This window comes from Quercus suber, unplaced genomic scaffold (assembly GCF_002906115.3).
Source record: "Quercus suber isolate HL8 unplaced genomic scaffold, Cork oak 2.0 scaffold_83, whole genome shotgun sequence".
Lineage (NCBI taxonomy): Eukaryota > Viridiplantae > Streptophyta > Magnoliopsida > Fagales > Fagaceae > Quercus > Quercus suber.
The window spans coordinates 149,150-169,236 of NW_027069548.1; the positions used below are offsets into that span (position 1 = coordinate 149,150).

The 20,087-nt window shown below is 38.8% G+C and overlaps 5 protein-coding genes across 5 annotated transcripts; 2 read left to right on the top strand and 3 right to left on the bottom strand.

Moving 5' to 3' along the window:
* The first annotated feature begins 289 nt into the window (after positions 1-289).
* Positions 290-2,397, top strand: LOC136067737 (uncharacterized). The gene is made up of 2 exons (XM_065773964.1): positions 290-1,408; positions 1,506-2,397. Exons 1-2 carry the CDS (start codon positions 911-913, stop codon positions 1,641-1,643), a joined length of 636 nt encoding a protein of 211 aa, XP_065630036.1. The 5' UTR covers positions 290-910; the 3' UTR covers positions 1,644-2,397.
* Positions 2,398-5,647: 3,250 nt separating this feature from the next.
* LOC136067725 (uncharacterized) lies at positions 5,648-7,410 on the bottom strand. The gene is made up of 3 exons (XM_065773949.1): positions 6,666-7,410; positions 6,220-6,515; positions 5,648-6,064 (listed from the first exon to the last, which is right to left on the bottom strand). The coding sequence occupies exons 1-3, from the start codon at positions 7,408-7,410 to the stop codon at positions 5,648-5,650; spliced, it is 1,458 nt and encodes a 485-aa protein (XP_065630021.1).
* A 60-nt stretch (positions 7,411-7,470) lies between these two features.
* On the bottom strand, positions 7,471-8,031 carry LOC112028673 (uncharacterized). The gene has a single exon (XM_024061359.2). It carries the CDS (start codon positions 8,029-8,031, stop codon positions 7,471-7,473), a length of 561 nt encoding a protein of 186 aa, XP_023917127.2.
* A 2,778-nt stretch (positions 8,032-10,809) lies between these two features.
* Positions 10,810-15,858, top strand: LOC136067717 (serine/threonine-protein kinase STY13-like). The gene is made up of 6 exons (XM_065773923.1): positions 10,810-11,686; positions 12,120-12,252; positions 12,371-12,566; positions 14,885-15,009; positions 15,107-15,265; positions 15,399-15,858. The coding sequence occupies exons 1-6, from the start codon at positions 11,556-11,558 to the stop codon at positions 15,711-15,713; spliced, it is 1,059 nt and encodes a 352-aa protein (XP_065629995.1). The 5' UTR covers positions 10,810-11,555; the 3' UTR covers positions 15,714-15,858.
* Positions 15,859-16,001: 143 nt separating this feature from the next.
* On the bottom strand, positions 16,002-19,812 carry LOC112012276 (pentatricopeptide repeat-containing protein At1g08070, chloroplastic). The gene is made up of 2 exons (XM_065773922.1): positions 17,792-19,812; positions 16,002-16,456 (listed from the first exon to the last, which is right to left on the bottom strand). Exons 1-2 carry the CDS (start codon positions 19,787-19,789, stop codon positions 16,415-16,417), a joined length of 2,040 nt encoding a protein of 679 aa, XP_065629994.1. The 5' UTR covers positions 19,790-19,812; the 3' UTR covers positions 16,002-16,414.
* Positions 19,813-20,087: the final 275 nt, after the last annotated feature.

Here is a 20,087-nt window from a genome sequence, read left to right on the forward strand (position 1 = left end):
AGTGTGCGCCGAACGTCTTTAGGATCCTAAGAGCAGTTGATGATTTGAATCATCACCTAGGCTTGGAGCTCACCTGGCTTGACGTAGTACATATGTACGAGTGTCACAAACAAAAGGGGGCAGGATTTTACCTTAAATCGCAATCCGACATTGTTAGGCTCATCTCCTGCCTTTCTAAGTCTAATAAAGGGATGAAAGTCGACTATCTGATTGTCTCGGGCACGTGGCATGACGGTCTTTATTGCCCAACCCAACCAGGAGAGCTAGGTGGGATATCCTAGACTTAGGTTTTCTAACAATAGATTTAGGGTCCTCGTCTTTTAACAATTTTTCTTTTCTTTGTATCGATATTTTCAAGTTTCTGACTATGCTTAATTCTGTTGTGGTGTTAATAGATAAAGCACACGTTGCTCCTCGGCTTAGTCTAACAAATGTCACTGTGCTCAATTACTTACTAAGATCAGAAATTTTTGTAAGTGAAGACGGGCAACTCCGCGCTATCCATCTTATCCTCGGTTTCAAGCCGCACTTGGACACATTTCAATCGGTCGGCAACGCTATTAGGCATGGAGACTATCAGATAAACCGAATAAACGTCTCTCGACCCAATTTTCTAGCGCCTTTCGATCTTGCTCCCGTACCACATCCGAATCCATAGGGTGTGCCACAACTCATTCAGCCAGTTCAACAGGTTCCTTTGGAAGCGACTGCAGAAAGGGAAAAAGTTGCTTCTTCGACCTCTTCACTTGAGGAACAAATTGATCAGTTCCAATTTGAAGAAGAAGAACCAGGAAAATTTCAAGTGATTCCAGTTTCAGACACCGAAGAAGATACTGACAGACAATCCAGTGTCCGCACCCCCGTTTTAATAACTGTCATTCCAGACGGTTCTTCGGAAGAAGAAGAAGACATGGCAAGCCTAAGGGACTTAATGAAGGCTAGGAAAAAAGCGCCTGAGACTAAAGAGACTGGTCCGTCTCAACCAGTTGTTAATCTTCCTCCACCACCTCCTCAGGCCCCTTCCGATCTTGGTTTAAAGCCATTACCATATCTGAAGAAGAAAAGGCCTATTACAGATACCGAAGAAGGGGAGGTGGTACCCCCAAAAGGAACTAAGCAACAAAGAGTGGTTAAGGACCAACGAAGTAGAAGAGCTTCGTCTACTGAAAGCCGAGATGACCTCCTCGTTGCTGAGGTGCGACGAGGACAACGCACCTGGTGTCCTAAGCTGGAGTTGGATAGTGCTCATTTCCCTTGGGACACCTTTGTCAAAAATTATCATGGGGGGAAGGCAGGTCTCATTGCTGAAGCCCTGGAGCAGCCACTTCTCCTTCCAAAGGATATGGAGGCTTACAGGCACTTCAACCAACATGAACTCTTCTTATCCCTTAAGAGGAATTTAGCTATGGTAAGTGAATTAATTCACTTCTTCAATCAAGGTGCTGATCATTTCTATTCGTCTTTCTTCTTTGCTTTATATTACAATTTTTCATTCTGTTATGCAGATTACACAACAAGTTTATGTGGCCGAGGAGTGGAACAAAAAAGCTCGCACTGAGGCTCAGGCAGAGGCCTACTCCCGGTTCAAGGCTGAAAAGAAAATGGGGAGTCTTATGGAGGACTATGGTAAGCTGTCTGAGTAGCTAAAAGATATGACTAAGCAGAGAAACAGTCTTGATGCAGGCCTTGAAAATGCTAAGAAGCAGGCCGAAGACCAACGCAAACAATTGCACATGACCAAGATTAATCTGGAAACAGAGAGAGAATTGGTAAAAGGTCTTCGAGTTAAGCTTCAGAAAGCCAAGGAGACTACCCAATTGGCCAAGAAAAATGCCCAGTTGGCCAAGGAGGCAGTTGAGCTGAAAAGCAGGTTACATACAAGCTTAGGGTGGAAGAGACCCAAGTCAGACTCACTGAGGAGTTCTCCACAATCTGCAGAGATTATTGTGATATAGCCTGGGCTAAACCCTTGATGCTACTGGAGTCTCTGCAGAATCTGATTTGAGGTAATCTGCGAGTATCTACTACGATTCTGAAATTCGCGAACTCCCAGGTTCTGACTCCTCTCCCCCCAAACAACTCCAAGAAGTCATGGAGCAGCCCCTGGTCGGCCAAATCTCCCCTGCCCATCTTGAAGCTCCTAAAGAGTCTGGTCAGCCTGGTGGTTAAGGCAAGCAGGTTGAGGATCTTCCAGATAAGGATAAAAACTTAGGGAAGAATAAAACTCCTCCTGAACTTAAGGACCAAGCCCCATATGCTGTTGCTGCCCAGTCCAGCAAGACTGCTGACTCTTCGGTCCCCCAGATGAAGGCTTAAATGTTCAGGAATTTTATTTCATACTTGTATTAATAATTAATATTTTTTTTTTAATTGTAGTTTTTTTTCATGTAAGGAATTGCAAGGTACTTTCTTTTAATCAATGAAATTGTTTTCCTTTTATGTTCTATATCTTCATTGCACATATTATGAGAATTATTGTTAATGAAGTTGACCGATAACTACTGTAGCTAGAGCAGATTTAACAACAATATTCTACTAGTGATGCAGCTTATATAAATACTGGAAAAAACGGATCGTATAAAAATTGTTAATGAATATAAGAAATAATGAATGGTATGAAGGTCTTATATATTTTCTGGTACTTAAATAAGTAAATGCTTTATTTGAACTGGTTTTTGTATAACATTTACAACGAATATTAATGAGCATTGATACTGCACTAAATATATGGCTGAAGAGGCTTATCATAAGTTAGAGTCTATTTAAGTATCTCTGAGGGCTTTGCGCATAACTGAATTTAAGTTTGAATACAAACAAGAATTGTAAGGGAGTGTTAACTAACCCACATCATTTGGTCCGAAGACTTCAAGCATGATTAGGTTTAAGTTTAAACACTTATGAAGATTGTAAGGGAGTGTTAAATACAAACACAAATAAGAATTGTAAGGGAGTGTTAACTAACCCACATCATCTGGTCCGAGGACTTCAGGCATGACTGGATTTAAGTTTAAACACTTATGAGAATTGTAAGGGAGTGTTAACTAACCTACATCATCTAGTCCGAGGACTTCATGCATGATTAGGTTTAAGTTTACACACTTATGAGGATTGTAAGGGAGTGTTAACTAACCCACATTATCTGGTCCGAGGACTTCAGGCATGATTAAGTTTAAGTTTAAACACTTTCCATGAAATCTTTATGCAATAAATAAATATTTTGATCAAAGAAAAAACTCGATTAATAATACCTTTTAAGGTTGTTTATATTCTAGGGGCGTGGTACTACATGACCATCTAAATCTTCCAAAAAGTATGCTCCAATGCTAGCCCATGAGGTAATACGATATGGCCCTTCCCAATTAGGTCCTAATTTTCCCTAAGCTGAATTTTTTGCAGTGCCTACAACTTTCTTGAGTACTAGATCACCAGGTGTTAAAGGCCTTAGCTTTACGTTGGCATCATAACCCTGTCTGAGTTTTTGTTGGTAATATGCTAATTGAATCATTACATTTTCCCTCATTTCCTCAATCAAGTCCAAACTTCTCTCTAGCAGTTCATTATTGCTACTCGGACTGAATGAACTAGTTCTCAACGTTGGGAATCCAGTCTCCAAAGAGATAACAGCTTCAGCCCCATAAGTCATTAAAAATGGGGTCTCCCCAGTAGACCTACGAGGTGTAGTCTTGTATGTCCAGAGTACGTGTGGCAATTCTTCCACTCATTTACCCTTCGCGTCATCTAGCCTCTTCTTCAGTCCATTTACTATGACCTTGTTAACAGCTTCTGCCTACCCATTCCTCTAGGGGTAAGCAGGGGTAGAATATCTATTCGTGATTTCCAATTCGCAGCAGTAATTTCTGAACGCTTTGCTATCAAACTGAAGGTCGTTGTCAGAGATGAGAGTATGAGGAATTCCAAACCGAGTAACAATATTCTTCCAAACAAACTTCTTTGCGTCTACGTCTCTGATATTAGCTAGATGTACAGCTTCAACCCATTTGATGAAATAATCTATGCCGACCAGAAGATACTTCTTGTTTCCTGCTGCTTTAGGGAATTGACCCACAATATCTAAGCCCCATTGAGCAAATGGCCATGGGCTAGATAATAGATTAAGGATTCCACCTGGTTGATGAATGTTTGGTGCAAACCTTTGACACTGATTACACTTTTTAACATATTCATGAGCTTCTTTTTGCATATTTGGCCACCAATAGCCTTAAGTGATAGCTCTATGTGCCAAGGATCTTCCTCCAGTATGGCTTCCACAGATTCCTTCATGTAATTCTTCAAGGAGCAATTCAGCTATTTCAGGATGTATGCATAACAAATACGGCCCTGAATAGGAGTGTTTGTACAACTTTTAGTCCTCAGATAGCCAGAATCTAGTAGCCTTCCTTCGAATTTTGTCCGCTTCTGACCTTGCTTTTGGCAAAGTATCCTCCTTCAGGAATTGAATAATAGGGTCCATCCAACTTAGCTCAACTCTGATTTGATAAACTCTAACTACCTCTTTCCTTATCTCCATTGGTTCGTGCAAGTCTTCAACGAGGATAACCCGAGGCAGATTCTGTGCCGAGGAAGATGCAAGCGTGACCAGAGAATCAGCATGTGCATTACCATTTCTGGGGATATGTAGCAAATTAAAATATTCGAATTGTGACTGGAGACATTTAATTCGACTCAAGTACCCCTGCATTCTTTCGTCTTTTGCCTCAAACTTCCCTTGTACTTGACCGACGACTAGCCTCGAATCCAAGAACATTTCCACTGACTTTCCTCCCATTTTCTGGACCATTGCCATTCTCATCAGTAGAGCTTCATATTCTGTCTCATTATTTGTAGCCGTGAAGCCTAGTCTAAGTGACTTTTCAGTAATGATTTTTTCTGGGGATATTAGAACTAATCTCACTCCAGATCCTTTTTGGTTTGCTACATCGTCTACATATACCTCTCAAAATGAGGGGTTTTTTTGAGAAATTACACCAACTGATTTTTCATCCATGTTCTGTGTTGGTGTTAATTCTTTTAACGAAGGCTCAGTGAACTCGGCTACTAGATCTGCGAGGACCTGTCCCTTTGTGGAGGTGCAAGGCATATACTTGATGTCAAAAGCCCCTAGGATAGTACCCCATTTAGCTATTCTCTCCATGTAATCTGCGCTTCTGAGTACGGTTTTAAGCGAAAATTAAGTAAGAACAACAACTGTGTGTGCTTGGAAATAATGAGGCAACTTCTGTGTACCAAGCACTACTCCTAGGATGGCTTTCTCCAATGGTAGATAACGGATCTCAGCCTTATGCAACAACGTACTCACATAATAAGCTGGCCTCTGCACACCTCAGTCCACTCGTATCAACATTAAACTCACAGCATAAGGAGCCACAGAAATGTAAGCAAACAAGACTTCATCTGGCTCAGGACTGGACATGATTGGTGGTCGAGCTAAATAGTCTTTAAGTTGCTGGAAAGCTAAAGCACATTCTTCAGTTCACTTAAACCTCTTCCATTTATTGATCAGCAAGAAGAAAGGCCTACACCTATCTGCCGATCAAGAGATAAATCGATTCAGAGCAACAGCCATTCCAGTCAACTTCTGGACCTCTTTAGGATTCCGAGGATGCTGTAAATTGTTGATGGCCTTTATCTAATCTGGGTTGACCTCAATTCCTCTATGTGTTACCATGTAACCCAAGAATTTGCCTGATCCTATACCAAACGAACATTTGGATGCATTTAAACACAATTTGTATTTTCTGAGAACTTCGAAAATGTTTCCAAGATCTCTGACATGCTCAGAAACAATCTTACTCTTCACCACCATGTCATCTATGTAAATCTCAATACTTTTACCCAGCTGTGGCTCAAACATCCTCGTCAACATCCTTTGATAAGTGGATCCCGCATTTTTCAAATCAAATGGCATTACTTTGTAGTGGTAATTTCCAATAGGGGTGACAAAGGCAGTCTTCTCTTGATCATCCAGGGCTAATGGTATTTGGTGATAACCTTGGAAAGCATCCAGAAAACTCATTCGAGGATGGCCGACAGTTGCATCTACTAACTGATTTATTTTAGGCATAGGGAATAGATCTTTAGGGCAAGCTTTATTTAAGTCAGTAAAATCCACGCATACTCGCCATTTCTCACTTTTCTTTTTTACCACCATAGTATTTTCTAGCCACTCAGGATAAAAAAAACTTCTTTGATAGCTCCAACTTGTTTGAGCTTTGCTACCTCCTCTCGTACTGCATCAGCATGCTCCTTGAATGGGCGCCGAGAAGGCTGTTTCTTAAGGGTGATCAATGGGTTGACCTTCAGATGGTGACATATGAATTCTGGATCCACCCCCGGGGCATTGTAAGCATTCCAGGAAAATACATCAATGTTTCTGTTGAGAAACTCCACTAGCTCTTCCTTCTCCTGAAGAGGTAACTGAGATCCGACTTGAAAAAACTTCTCCGAATCATCTCCGATAGCAATTTTTATCAACTCTTCATACCTTGCCACCTCAGCTAAATCAGTGATGGGCGATGCCAGAGGTTTTAATTGCTATAAATCCTCTTCAGCATGAGCCGAGGACTCAGCTTCGGGTTTATGTAGAATGGCTGCCACTAAGCATTGTCTCGCCATAGATTGATCTCCCTAAATTTCATTAACCTGACCTTCAGAGGGATACTTAACCTTTTGATGCAGGATAGAGGAAACAACCCCTAGCATATGAAGCCAAGGTCTCGCCACAATTGCAGTATACGGCAAATACGAGTCCATAACAATGAAATCTACCTCTATGACCTCTGCACCAGTCTGCACGGGTAATCGTATTTGGCCTTTTGGGATAACAACTCTTCTTTTGAAACTCACCAGGTGGGAACTATATGGAGTTAAATCATCAGGTTTTAAGTTCAGCCCCTTATAGAGATCAGGGTACATTATCTCTGTTGCATTACCCTTGTCCACCATTACCCTCTTCACATCATACCCTCCAATCCTAAGGGTAATTACCAAAGTGTCATCATGGGGTTGGATGGTTCCAATCTTGTCTTCGTCTGAGAACCCTAAAACCGGTGGAGTACTCACTTTAGCCCTCTTTAGATCGGGATTAAAGTCTCCTGTGGGTAACCGGGCTACCGACATTACCCTAGATGGCCAGGATCCTATTCTCCCTGGTGTGGCGAATATGACATTGATAGTTCCTAAAGGAGGCCTTGAAACATCATCCCTTCGGGGCTCCGGATTCATCTGACCACCTCGGCCATTGGAGAGATGCAAGAGTTGTTTTAATTTCCCCTCACGGATAAGTTGGTCTAAATGATCCCACAGGCTCCTACAGTCCTCTGTGGTATGTCTATGGTCCTGATGGTAGTGGCAATAGAGATTATGGTTATGCCTTTCAGGGTTTCCCACCATCTTATTCGACCACTTGAAGAACGGTTCATTCTTAATCTTTTCCAAAACTTGATGTACTGGCTATTTGAATATAGCGTTGACTGCTTGAAGATTCGCTGATCCTGATTGCCCAGCAAAATCCCTACGCAGCTTATTATTATTGTATCTATTTGGCCTGAAATCCCTCCTTTCTTGGGGGATAACCTCATCCTTCCCCTTGCCTTGCTGCTGATCTTCTTCAACTTTCTTATACTTATCAATCTTGTCTATCAGTTGACGCACACTGGTGACAGGTTTTTCAATCAGAGACTTTCTTAAACTGTGGTCGGAGGGGAGACCGAGCTTAAATGTAATAAGGGCCACTTCATCAAAATCCCTTTCCATTTCATTGAACATCTCCCAGTACCTATCTGAGTAAGTTTTCAAAGTCTCACCCTCTTGCATGCTCAAGGATAACAATGAAGTTAAGGGCCGAGCAACTCTCCGGCGGGTAACAAAACGGGAACCAAATGCTTGAGTGAGTTCTCTGAAGGAACTAATGGAATCTACCTTCAGGCTGTCAAACCATCTCATCGCAACTGGTCCCAGAATGGAGGGGAAAACCTTGCACATCAAGGTTTCATCCTTGGAATGGACTACCATCCTCTGGTTAAAGTGGCTCACATGCTCTACATGGTCTGTTTGACCATTGTAGATAGTGAACGTCAGCTGATGAAAACGATGAGGAAGTCTCGCCTCTTCAATCCTACATGTGAAAGGCGATTTGGAGATTTAGTTCAAGGCCTTGCTCATAGCATCGTTCCCTACACCTCCACGTGATGGACTTCGAGGTTGCCATTTACAATAATGTTCTTCTTCATAGGAAAAGGATTCACTAACTGGCGTTCGAGATTTTCGTTTATAAGTGACATCTTGTTCATCGTCAGAATTATCATTAGAGTATGAAGAAGTTCGCCTCCTCCTTGCATGGCACAACTCCCTTTTTTAATTGGTCAATCTCTAGTTGCATGTTTTTGTTATTTTCTACATGAGACACGTAACTTCCACCTTGTGGTTGGCTTCGGTCAGTATGCGTAATATGTACACTACCTTCACGATCATGTCTTTGCTCCAAGTGGATAAAAGGATCAACGTGTTGGGATGCCGTGGACTCTGCTGGTTGTTGCCCTGGTTCAGCCATCGTCAACTGTTGTTTCCACTCTCGCTTAAGCTCTTCCCATAGACGGCGCCAATTGTAGGGTTTATATTTCTGGCCCAAACCCTAGAGGTATAGAATATAAGCCCAACAAGCCCAATACAATGAATTTGTAGAGAGTGGGTGAAAGAGCTGGGCTGATAGTGAAGTAAACAACGTTTAACAAGGGTTTAACCGGAAAATAATTGCAAGAACAAACTTGAAACTTCAATGAATTGTTGTCCGAGGAGACAAACTTTCGTTTATATAGTTCTTAGAGCTACAGTAAACTTTCCTTCCCTCTTCCTCTCTCTTTTCTTCCCTCTCCCTCTCATGAGAGGTCCATTACATTTATATAGTTTTCTTTTTGTCCATCTTCATCGTACACTTGTTCTTCATCTAAGCATCCACTTGAGTATCTGTCCCACTAGGTATCTTCTTTAGTTCTCCATGAGTGGTGGTAGCTGAGGCTGCACTGTTCAAGGTCTTCCCCACATAAATACGGCTAAAAAAGTTGCTGCAATACATTTAATGCGGTGATAGCAGCTTTTCCCTTAGATATTTCTCTGTTCTTATCATCTTTATACGTGTATGAGGTTCATTCTTATCGTTGGAATTCCCTGAAAGATTGCCCAAGCCCCCTAGGTATCTGCTTGACTAGTATTCTTCATATCCGAGAAGGATATACTCCTCGAACTATATTCTTTCATCACTTCCTTGCATGGTTCTCTAGCTCGGGGCCTTTCCCAATCATTTGCTCCTCCTCAGACATACCTATATCTTTAAATAAGGCCCAAGGTCCAATATATAAATTTTGGCTTTTATCCCCACAATAACCAATAACAACTTACGGCATATAATTTTTTGCGAACGTAGTAGTTTTTTTTTAAGGGGATATGATCATGTGTGTTTCATAATCTTAAAATCACTTGCCTAATAAATATAATGGATAACTTACCTAATCAAGTGTTTAAAGTTGATGAAGAACCAACTGTGAGGCACCCAAATTTTCTTAGTGTTTCTTGATTCACATAAGTTGAAGTAACAAATTATTAATGATAGCTAATAAAGTAATGTTTATAATAGGTTCAAATGAAAGCCAATAAAAACTTGTCAATTTTGTTGCTGTGAAAAATATTGTCAAATTATTTAATGTTTGTAGCATTAAGTTCATGCATATGGTACATGATGGTGGACTCATTGGTCTTGGATAAAGGTGTTCAAAAAACTGCTTGGATAGCATGACTACACCTAAACTGACCAAAATCACCTGCAAAATAGAGTAATTGAAAATTGTACATAACTGTATCGCATTGCACCCATACATATGTGTGTGTTTTAGACTGATTAAATATATTATATATTAAAATTGTACCTCACCTATTAATATATAAGTATATATTTTATATTTAATATAGGTTTTATAAATGTTTAACATATATTTAATAGATATTTAGCATATATTAAATATATTTAGTATATATTTGCAATATATATGAAAACTGACTAAATCGCACCGCACAGTGACTGATCTATTAAAGTGCAGTATGGTAAGGGTTTTGGAAAAATTGCACCGCGCGATATAGTGCTAAATATGGCTCAAAATTGCACTGTAAACACCCTTAGTCTCAGAGGTCCCAATTCAATCCACTATTAGCGATCTATGAGATTTTCGGGGTGTCTCATGGATAGGGAGCAGAATCAAGGGAGTCAATTTTGTACTGAGAGTTGTTTTGGTTTGGTCAAAGGAATGGTATGTTTTGGTATTAGTCAATACTGGTGTACAATTTAAAAATTATCGCTACAAACATAAATACATATTTATAAGCTCAAATATTAACATAAGTACATTAACCTATTGTTTTAGAGGAATATCAATATCAATTTAAATGCTAATATAGTACACACCAATGGTATAGCTAGTACCAGCATGGTATTGGCTACCTTTGGTTGAATAACTTGGTCAAAAATATTAACATGGTTATTCAATAAATAAAAAAAATGTTACCATCATGTGACTGGGCGGTATAAATGAAACTATATGTCATTTAACATGAATTTCATAATTAAAAAACATTTAAGATGTAAAAAGAATTCCACCACATGACTCTCATTAGGAGCAATTACTCCTAGGTCTAGCTTTTATTGAAGTGAAGTGCAATAGAAGTAGTTAAAAGGTGAGATATAAGAGCTTAATGCAGGCATTTGTTATTGAGTGGGTTGTCTGTCCCTATGGCCCATGTTGACAAGATCAGTTTCCATGTGCTTTTGATTAATTTATGGCTCCCACAGTCTTCATTACAATATTCACAAATCTCTCTCTCTCTCTCTCTCTCTCTCTCTTACTCTTTAATTGAACAATGACTCAATCTTTTCCATGATTTTGTCTGTAGATCAAGAGTTAAATAAACCTGAAAAAACCCATTACTCCATTTAATTAAGCTCTACAATGGGTCCTTGAATTTCAATGATTTTTCACTTCCTGATGACTCTTTGATTGGTTATCTTCCTCTGTTCCCTCTCTGGGGAATCCTCTCTTTTCCCCATGAATTTTTCAACAAATCTCATTGGGTTTTGAGCTTTGTTTTAGTGTTTGTGCCACTCTCATGCACACACTTACACACACACACACACGCACGCACAAACACTGTCTCTCTCTGTGTTTTCTCTAAATGTTGCACATGTGGGGTTCTATGCTTTTGCCTCCACAAGGACATGAAAGGCATCAAGCTGCTGAGTTTTGATCTTTGGGCCTGAATTCTTGAGATGTGGTTATGAACAGCAATAGCAGCAAACATCACAGAGCATGTCTTGTTTTAGTTACTTTTGTGTCAGCTTATCCATTCACTCTCTGTAGTGCTAATGTGCTTTTCAACGCTTCACTTTTTGGGTTCTGATGTATATGAGATCTTTTACTATAAAGTAGTTAATGGGAGCTAGAGTGTTCATTGGTGGTGGGTATAGATGTTAAGTTCTTTGCTTTTTTAGAAAGATGGAATCTGAGAATAGGTTCTACTCGACTGATGAGTTCAGATTGGATGCAAAATGGCTGATTGATCCCAAGCATTTGTTTGTCGGGCCTAGAATTGGAGAGGGAGCTCATGCCAAAGTATATGAGGGAAAGTAAGTTTAAAGATTTTCTTAAATTTGATTCTTGATATTTAGCTACTTGCCTTGCTGAAGTGAAAATTTCTTTACTTTGGCTTCTGGTTGTGTGGGAATTTTGTTCTTGGTTTAAAGAATTATTTTTGGGATTTGCAAAATACTTGCTTTGTCATTGTCAAGGGTCAGGAATCCCATCTTTGTTATTGTTGTGTGTGTCTCTTTGGGAAATGGTCAATCTACCGTCTATCCAGTGTATTTGTTAAGCTATTCCTATATAGATTCTGCATTGTCCAGGTCATGTATCTGTCTGTGTATATGGAAAGCCGAATTGTGATGGGAATGGTTATGCTTGCATTGCATTGGAGACGAGTTTCTTTTAGTAAATTGCTATTTGTTGTCTGTTTCTGCTGAAGTATCTCACTTTAGTTTTTGGTTTTTGGGTTCTCTTCAGATACAAAAACCAGACTGTTGCTATTAAAATTGTTCATAAAGGAGAAACTCCAGAGGAGATTGCCAAGAAAGAAGCACGGTTTGCAAGAGAAGTTGCAATGTTGTCTAGAGTTCAGCATAAAAACTTAGTGAAGGTTGTATTTGACTTCAAGGCTCTTATAATATTGTATTATTGCACTAACAAAAAAATATATATTGTATTATTGTGTGTCAGCAACTGACAAAAAATATTATGGAACCTTGTGTGTACAGTATATTGGTGCTTGCAAGGAGCCTGTAATGGTAATAGTTACCGAGCTTTTATTGGGAGGGACATTGCGAAAATACTTGCTGAACATGCGGCCCAGATGCTTGGACACACGTGTTGCTGTCGGGTTTGCACTTGATATTGCTCGTGCTATGGAATGCTTGCACTCTCATGGAATCATACACCGTGATTTGAAACCTGGTAATCTTTTCTTTCCAATGCTTTATTCTTTTTTATGTAACTTTATAAAACAGGCCTCATTAAGTTAAGATCAGATCTGGATTGATTAAAGGTATCTTATATGCATGAACCCGCTAAACGTCTAGAAATCTTAGTTTGGAATCTTCCCTTATCAAGAAAAACCCCACTTAATTTCAATTTCTTTTACAGGATTGCACATTCAAACTTTCATAAATAAGTTACACATATTGATCTTTTATTGTACTCATGTCTATAAACAAAGGTTGTACCCAATGCACACACTTCCACTTTTGCGGGGTCTGGAGAGATGATAGGTAGACAGTCTTACCACGAATTTGCATGTGAGGTGATTAGTACTCATGTTTATAGATTATTTTATTTATTACTTACATTAATTGATGGAAGTGGAATTTCCTAGTTTAGCTCTTAAGTAATCAATATCATCTTGTCCTTGCCTATCACTATTAAATATCAACCAACTTTCTTAGCAATTTGACTTTTGGCCTGAATTCACCACCATTCAAGTTTTTTAACTCAATAAATTAGCCTTCGGTTGGAATATTCATGTCAACACATAAATCTCTAATACTAAAGAGTAGGTAGTTGTCTAAGTTGCCAAGTTATAATTGATGTCACCATTCAATATGTCCCTTTAAGAAGCTGACATTTTTGTGCAATAGTTAGTTAATGCCTTGAATTTAGATCTCTTTTCTGTTTGGGGGAGGTTTAAATTGTATGAAGAGTGTGTTGGGTTCACCAGGGAAGATGGATTGGATTGACAAGCGATGCCAATCTCTCAAAAGAAAAAAAAAAGGTTTTCTTCAAGTGGATTGAATTCACTCTGAACAGGAAATCCCTTGTGAGACTGGGGATGACGTGCCCCTAGATTATTACCCCTTCGGTGAATCTAGGAACCTATCATTTGCTTATCACACAAACAACCAACCCCAACCTCCCCCCACCTTCAAAAAAAGAAAAAAAATCATATGTTTGCTAGTAGGAAAGGTACTATAGTACCAAGGAACTACGGTATTATGGTCCTAACAAATTTGTCGGTTTCATACAGTAGGTAGATTCCACAAACATTAAAATCAAAATATCTCATTGACCCTACTTTTTTATTGAGGCTCCTTTCAGGTTAGGGGATAAGTCGGCTCTAAAATCTCAATTAATCATTTACCAAGCATTCGGATTTGTCTAATTCTTGAACTTAACCACACTCCCCATGGTGGACCCTCAACAAAACTCATCATTTAGAAGGGTCTACATGAATTTATAGTGGAGATTGATTGACAAGATTACGTACTAATTTGAGACCTGAGAGGGGGGATTAGGATTGTAGTTAATGTTAATCACAACAATAGGGCACAACCTTTGAATGGTTGAATTACTATTAGAGTCATTGGCCCCATGTCAAAAATATTACACTTAACGAAAAAGTAAGTAATGGAATAAGTTAATATCTGGTGGACTTTTAAAAAGTTGAATAAAAAGTGCCAACATACTGATGCATATTGATTATGAATAAATACAAATTTTGTAAATTAGGATAATATATGTGCTGTTGCATGCTTTTTTCACCGAAAGCTGTACCTTTGTCTACTGCTAAAGTGCTAATGACTTCATTTTAGAGGATTTCAGTTAGGGAGAGAGCTTTCTTAGCCTTTTGTCTAATTTTACATGTAACTAAGGGAACATGATAAGAACAGTAACTATTTCATCCTCATGTTAAGCACAGATGCTTTTTCAGTGTGTGTTGGATTAAATGAATCTAAGTTGATTCACAGACTCCTTTTTAATGATATAATTCTTTTTATTTTTATTTGACTAATTTTTTGACACAACTATGTTATATGAGCCAGTATAATGTGACAAGTTATCAACCGGACAGATATAGAACAGAAACAAGTGTTCTTGTCTACTTGAGACCTTGCCTTCAACATGATTTACTTAACACAAATATGCAGCATACTCAGCAACACTAAATCACCGTAGTAAGCAGCCTAGATCATGTGTTTTTGACAAGCCTCACATACCAATGAGTTCCATTGTTGCACACAGTTGCTCAAATTAGTGCATTCGTGCAGTTGTTTTCCTTTATGTTCTGTATTGTAGGTGAGTGGCTATTGTCTATTCATAAGATTTTTTTTAATATGATTGATCTATCGTTATGAGTTGACGTATTGGTGGGAGAATGCTGAAACACTATTCTTATATTTTCAAGATATATGTGTTTATGCTTGTTCACCTGAAAATACGACTTCTGAAACAATATATTCCTGATTGAAGATGGAATTTTTATTTTGATTGTGGTGCAGAAAATTTACTTCTGACTGCAGACCACAAAACAGTTAAACTAGCAGATTTTGGTTTAGCGAGAGAGGAGTCATTAACAGAGATGATGACTGCTGAAACAGGGACTTATCGTTGGATGGCGCCAGAGGTAGTTCATTAAGAAATTTAGCATAGTTTGGTTCTCCTGTTTCTCATTTTATAAATTGCTATATAAGTATTACTTAAATACATTTTATTGGTGGCAGCTGTACAGTACCGTTACATTAAGGCAGGGAGAAAAAAAGCATTACAACCATAAAGTGGATGCCTATAGCTTTGCAATTGTGTTGTGGGAGCTCTTACACAACAAATTGCCTTTCGAGGGAATGTCCAATCTTCAGGCAGCATATGCGGCTGCTTTTAAAGTAAAATATACATTCCCTGTTTATATATTATCTCGTTATATTGTTACATATATTATTGCATAGTTGTTATCTGAAGCCTTTTGGTACTGCTAAATCAAACTGATAACCTTAAGAGGGTACTTTGCCATTTCAGAATGTGAGGCCTAGCGCTGATAACCTCCCAGAGGAATTAGCTACCATTCTAACTTCATGCTGGCAGGAGGACGCAAATGCTCGGCCCAATTTCAGCCAAATAATCAAAATGCTACTTAACTATCTGTACACTATTTCTCCTCCAGAATCCTCAATTCCTTCTCGAATTTTCATGTCTGAGAATGTGGTGTTGCCGCCTGAGTCTCCTGGTACAAGTTCTTTGATGGCAGTACGTGATGACACAGGTGATACACCCAGAGCAAATATGGAGGACAAGCCGAAAGGTTTCTTCTTCTGCTTCAACCAGTGTTATTAACCCCTGAATAAATGTTCCTTACTGCCAAAATGGCTCAAGGGAAGCTTAGTAGATAATAGGTTCTAGTCTCACAAATACATTTGATAACATGGTATATGTTTAAATTGATCAGTTTACAATAAATTGAAGTTCAGTTCTAGTCTCACCTTGTTTTCTGATGTTGCTTTTGATTTCAGCGACCACACTAGGATTGTAGCTTCAAGTACACATGTTTCTACTCTTTAGTAACTAATAGTTTGGAAAATGGAGTAGGGGTTATATGTTCTCAACATCAAGAATCAACCCAAACCGATGGCCCCCAACCCAACCAGTGTATAGATACTATTTCCTTATTTTATGATGTTTATTTCCGTATATATAAAGTCATCCCAATGCATTGCGTTCATTCCAAAAACCAGAAAATGCTTTCGTGATAATTATTAATAGAATGAGGATTCTTATGGTTGTAGTATCAACGGGGTGCTTGGCATGTTGCTAATAAAGGCCTCAAGTAGAAGTGCAACCAATGTCTTTGAATGTGATATAAATTTTTTTGAGCACAAGATTGATTAGAAGGTAATGATAGTTCATTCAGAAACCTACTTCCCTCTCTCTGAAGTTCCAAACTTGTATTTGGTTTGGACTCAGACATCAACCTGTAAAAGCTTCTTCAAACCTGGTTATACCAATACACCTGGATTGGCTTATTTACTGATACTTGTTTATTTTCCGAAAGTTGGTACTTCGTAAAATGATAGTTGCACCTGTAAAAGTAAGGTTTTAAAAATTAAGTAAGAAAATAAGTTAAATAAGTTCTAAGAAAAAGGCTAAAACTTAAAAGAAGGATTATAACTTTTGGCCCTTCGGCTAAAAGTTGCAAGTTTGCTTATATATAAGGATTAAGGCATGCACAACTCACAAGTGATGCTGGCATTCTAAGATGACCATATAAGAAAGAAGAACAAAACACTTTTTGCATGCATTGTGATCTTTTTGCATGTTTTAATTCTTTGTTCATTGTTCAGCACGAACCATAAATAATAATCCTAGTAATCGACAGCCTCATCACAGTGATTTTGGGTTAAAACTAAAAAGATGATTTTGCAAAAAGCTTCACATGATCTGCTTCTCAAAAAGACGATTTTGGCCACCTAATGAGTTTTTAAAAGGCTATCAATTGCAGCACATTGTGCTTCATGGTTCAAAAAGGTGAGTTTTACTCGGGGAAAACAGCTGTCAAACAAGACATGAACTCACATTTTCTTTCTGCTACTCTGTTGGAAACTTTCGTGAGATAGAAAAATTTCTGAAATGTACATTTCTAACCATTGCCAAAACTCTTAAGAGCGAAATCAAGCATAACAGTCAATGTGAACAGTTTTATTTGTTTGTTGTTGTGGTTGTTTATGAGTTTCATAAACATCACTTATTTGATTGCTCCCCCAAGTTCTTTTATGTTCAGCATTGATGCAATCAATATCATAAAAATAAAAACATTAATATAAGATTCAGAAATCTATTGGCATTTTATATTCTAAACATTCAAAAGGGTGAGTCTTTCTCTTCCCCACCACCCCCACCGTCTCTTTTTGATCAAGAAATATGAAAGCCTTCTAATGGGGACAAAATCACTTTCCTTTCGGTGGTACAAAGTTCTGACTATCCAAAAAATTTCTATTATAGAAACTAAAGTAAGTTGACCAAAACACAAAAGAATCAAGGATAATAGAAAAAGTCTTCTATTGCAATAAACTGAGAAATCAGCATTATTTTTAGCAAAAAAGGAAAGTCTTCTCTTCCCCATCCCCCCCCCCCCCCCCCACCCCCCCCCCTTCTTTTATTGAGACATCCGAAAATTGTTGGGTTTGGAACAAGATCACATAGCTTTTTGGTGCACAAAGTCCCCAACTCAAGGCCAGCTATCATAGCATTGAAGAATTCTATGTCCTCTTTTGTTCTATAACAGAGGAACAGGCCTTCAATAGTCTTGCAATGTATGTAGATTTTAGGGTTTACCAATAGTCATTGCAAGAACATAATCCCTCTTTGAAATGATGGAAGCGATTACGATCCCTGACAACAATTTCTCTATTATATACCTTTGAGATTATCTTTGTAGCATTGTGGCAGTCTGTACACACTCTAAGATTCTTTGATATTCTGATTGTGGTTCCAGGTGGGGTTCTTATGAGACCAAATGCAATGGCCAACTTCTCACTATGGTGAGAGACTGAAGCTTCTTTATCATCTTCCTCAGCATCCAGTCTTGCATCTGTTGGGTTGGGCACATAGCCTGCTGACTTGATCTGTTTCATCATGTCTTCAACTCCACCATATATCTCCTTTAAGTGAGCATGTCCATCATCTTCCGAGAAAAATTCATGAACTACTCCATCTAACTCAATCAAGCTACAGCCTGGTGTCTTTTTAATCCTCTCTTCCCTCATCTGATGCCTCACCTTCAATGCATCCTCACATCTACCAACTGATGCATAAATATTTGATAGAAGTATGTAATCCCCACTATGCGCAGGCTCCAATATTGTTATGCATCTAAATGATTCTTCCCCAATTTTAACATTTTTATGAGCCTTACATGAAGCCAACAATGTTCTCCAAACAACAGCATTTGGTTGGACGGGCATGTTCTTTATAAATTGATATGCCTCTTCAATCAACCCTGCTCGACCAAGAACATCTACCATACAACCATAGTGCTCAATTCTTGGTTCAATACCAAAATCTTTACTCATGCTGACAAAAAGACTTCGACCCTCATCAACCAGACCTACATGACTGCATGTAGCAAGAGCGCCAATGAAAGTGACATCATTTGGTTCAATATTCTTCTCCCGCATCAAATAGAAGTACTCAAGAGCCCTTTTACCCTGTCCATTACTAGCAAGACCTTGAATAAGTGCTGTCCAAGTGAAGACATTTTTTGAAGCCATTTTACTAAATATTTCAATAGAACTTTCTACAGATCCACATTTCGCATAGAAATCAATCAGTGCAGTTCCAAGGGTAACAGTGAGCTTCAGATTCCTCTTCTTTATGTAAAAATGAACCCATTTGCCAGTTTCTAAAGCTCCAAGGACAGCACAAGCATTAAGCACACTGACCATGGTGACCTCATTGGGATCCACATTGTTCTTTTGGATCTCATTAAAAAGATCAAGAGCCTCTCTACATCTATTTGCTTGGCAATAACCAGAAATCATGGCACTCCATGCCACAACATCCCTCTGATCCATCTGGTCAAACAATCTTCGTGCAGTATCTACTTCACCACATTTGGCATACATATCAACAAGAGAAGTCATCAAAGCAAGACTCTTCTTAATTCCATTTGCCTCTATATACCCATTAATCCACTCCCCCAATTCCAAATCAGCCGACCTCCCACACGACGTCAAAACACTAATCATCGTAACCTCATCGAACCCAACATTCAATTCCCTCATCCTATGAAATAACTTCACAACCTCTTCCCAACACCCGCTCTTCATGTAACCTGAAAACATTGAATTCCAAGCAACAACCCCTCTTTCTGACATTCCATCAAACACCCGGCGAGCGACCTCAACACTACCACAATTGGCATACATATGAATCAAAGTATTCTCAACAAACTCAACTGATCCAAACCCACATTTCAAAATGTGGGCATGAACCTGTTCACCTTCACTCAATGCTCTAAGTCTAGAGCAAGCCTTTAACACACAAGGAAAAGTGAATTCATCGGGTTCCACTGAAGTCTCAAGCATTTTCTTGAACAAAAATATAGCATCATGAGGGGATTGCTTATATGTTAGACCCCTTATCATGACATTGTAAGCCGACGAATCGGGTTGACCAATATCATCAAAAATGGAGAGAGCATAGTCCATGGTATTGGGGAGAAGTATAGCAGCGGATTCGAGAAGGTTTTCGGTGATGGCCCGGTTGTGGATGAGTCGGGTTTTGATGAGATGGGCATGGATTTGGTTGAGGTCTTTGCTGGTTTTGCATTGTTGTAGAATTAAGGTTTTTGGGTTTTCAACGGTGGTTATGGCAGTTATGGGTTTGGCGGGAAAGACAGTTAGTGTAGAAAGCATTTCCTGAGTTGTGAGTTTGAAAAAAAAAAAAAAAAAAAAACTCAAAAATTAGANATGGGAAGCGGGCTAGTCCCCGAAAATGTCCATTTCTTTGTTGTTGGGGCTAAAAATCTTCATTTCTCATTTCTAGGAACCTAGCATTGTGACCAGTACGTTAGCGAGCATTGAGGCAGGCGTTCGGTACATATAGTAGAAGTATGGACTCTTTTACGAGACATAGGGCCCCGAAAGAATGAGATGCAGTTCTTTAATCTTCTTAATATGATTATTTCGTCCAAATTTATTAATTAATAAAATT

What these genes read in the sequence shown, in the direction of transcription:
- LOC136067737 (XM_065773964.1), top strand. Translation starts at nt 911, where the DNA reads ATGGCAAGCCTAAGGGACTTAATGAAGGCTAGGAAAAAAGCGCCTGAG. An exon ending in TTAAGAGGAATTTAGCTATG is followed by an intron (nt 1,409 to 1,505) that starts GTAAGTGAATTA and finishes TCTGTTATGCAG; the next exon opens with ATTACACAACAAGTTTATGT.
- LOC136067725 (XM_065773949.1), bottom strand. Translation starts at nt 7,410, where the DNA reads ATGGTGGGAAACCCTGAAAGGCATAACCATAATCTCTATTGCCACTAC. An exon ending in GGTTAAGTATCCCTCTGAAG is followed by an intron (nt 6,516 to 6,665) that starts GTCAGGTTAATG and finishes TCACTGATTTAG; the next exon opens with CTGAGGTGGCAAGGTATGAA. An exon ending in AGGTAGCAAAGCTCAAACAA is followed by an intron (nt 6,065 to 6,219) that starts GTTGGAGCTATC and finishes AAAATAAATCAG; the next exon opens with TTAGTAGATGCAACTGTCGG.
- LOC112028673 (XM_024061359.2), bottom strand. Translation starts at nt 8,031, where the DNA reads ATGGTAGTCCATTCCAAGGATGAAACCTTGATGTGCAAGGTTTTCCCC.
- LOC136067717 (XM_065773923.1), top strand. Translation starts at nt 11,556, where the DNA reads ATGGAATCTGAGAATAGGTTCTACTCGACTGATGAGTTCAGATTGGAT. An exon ending in AGCATAAAAACTTAGTGAAG is followed by an intron (nt 12,253 to 12,370) that starts GTTGTATTTGAC and finishes TTGTGTGTACAG; the next exon opens with TATATTGGTGCTTGCAAGGA. An exon ending in ATCGTTGGATGGCGCCAGAG is followed by an intron (nt 15,010 to 15,106) that starts GTAGTTCATTAA and finishes TATTGGTGGCAG; the next exon opens with CTGTACAGTACCGTTACATT.
- LOC112012276 (XM_065773922.1), bottom strand. Translation starts at nt 19,789, where the DNA reads ATGCTTTCTACACTAACTGTCTTTCCCGCCAAACCCATAACTGCCATA. An exon ending in CTACAAAGATAATCTCAAAG is followed by an intron (nt 16,457 to 17,791) that starts GTATATAATAGA and finishes TTACTTTTACAG; the next exon opens with GTGCAACTATCATTTTACGA.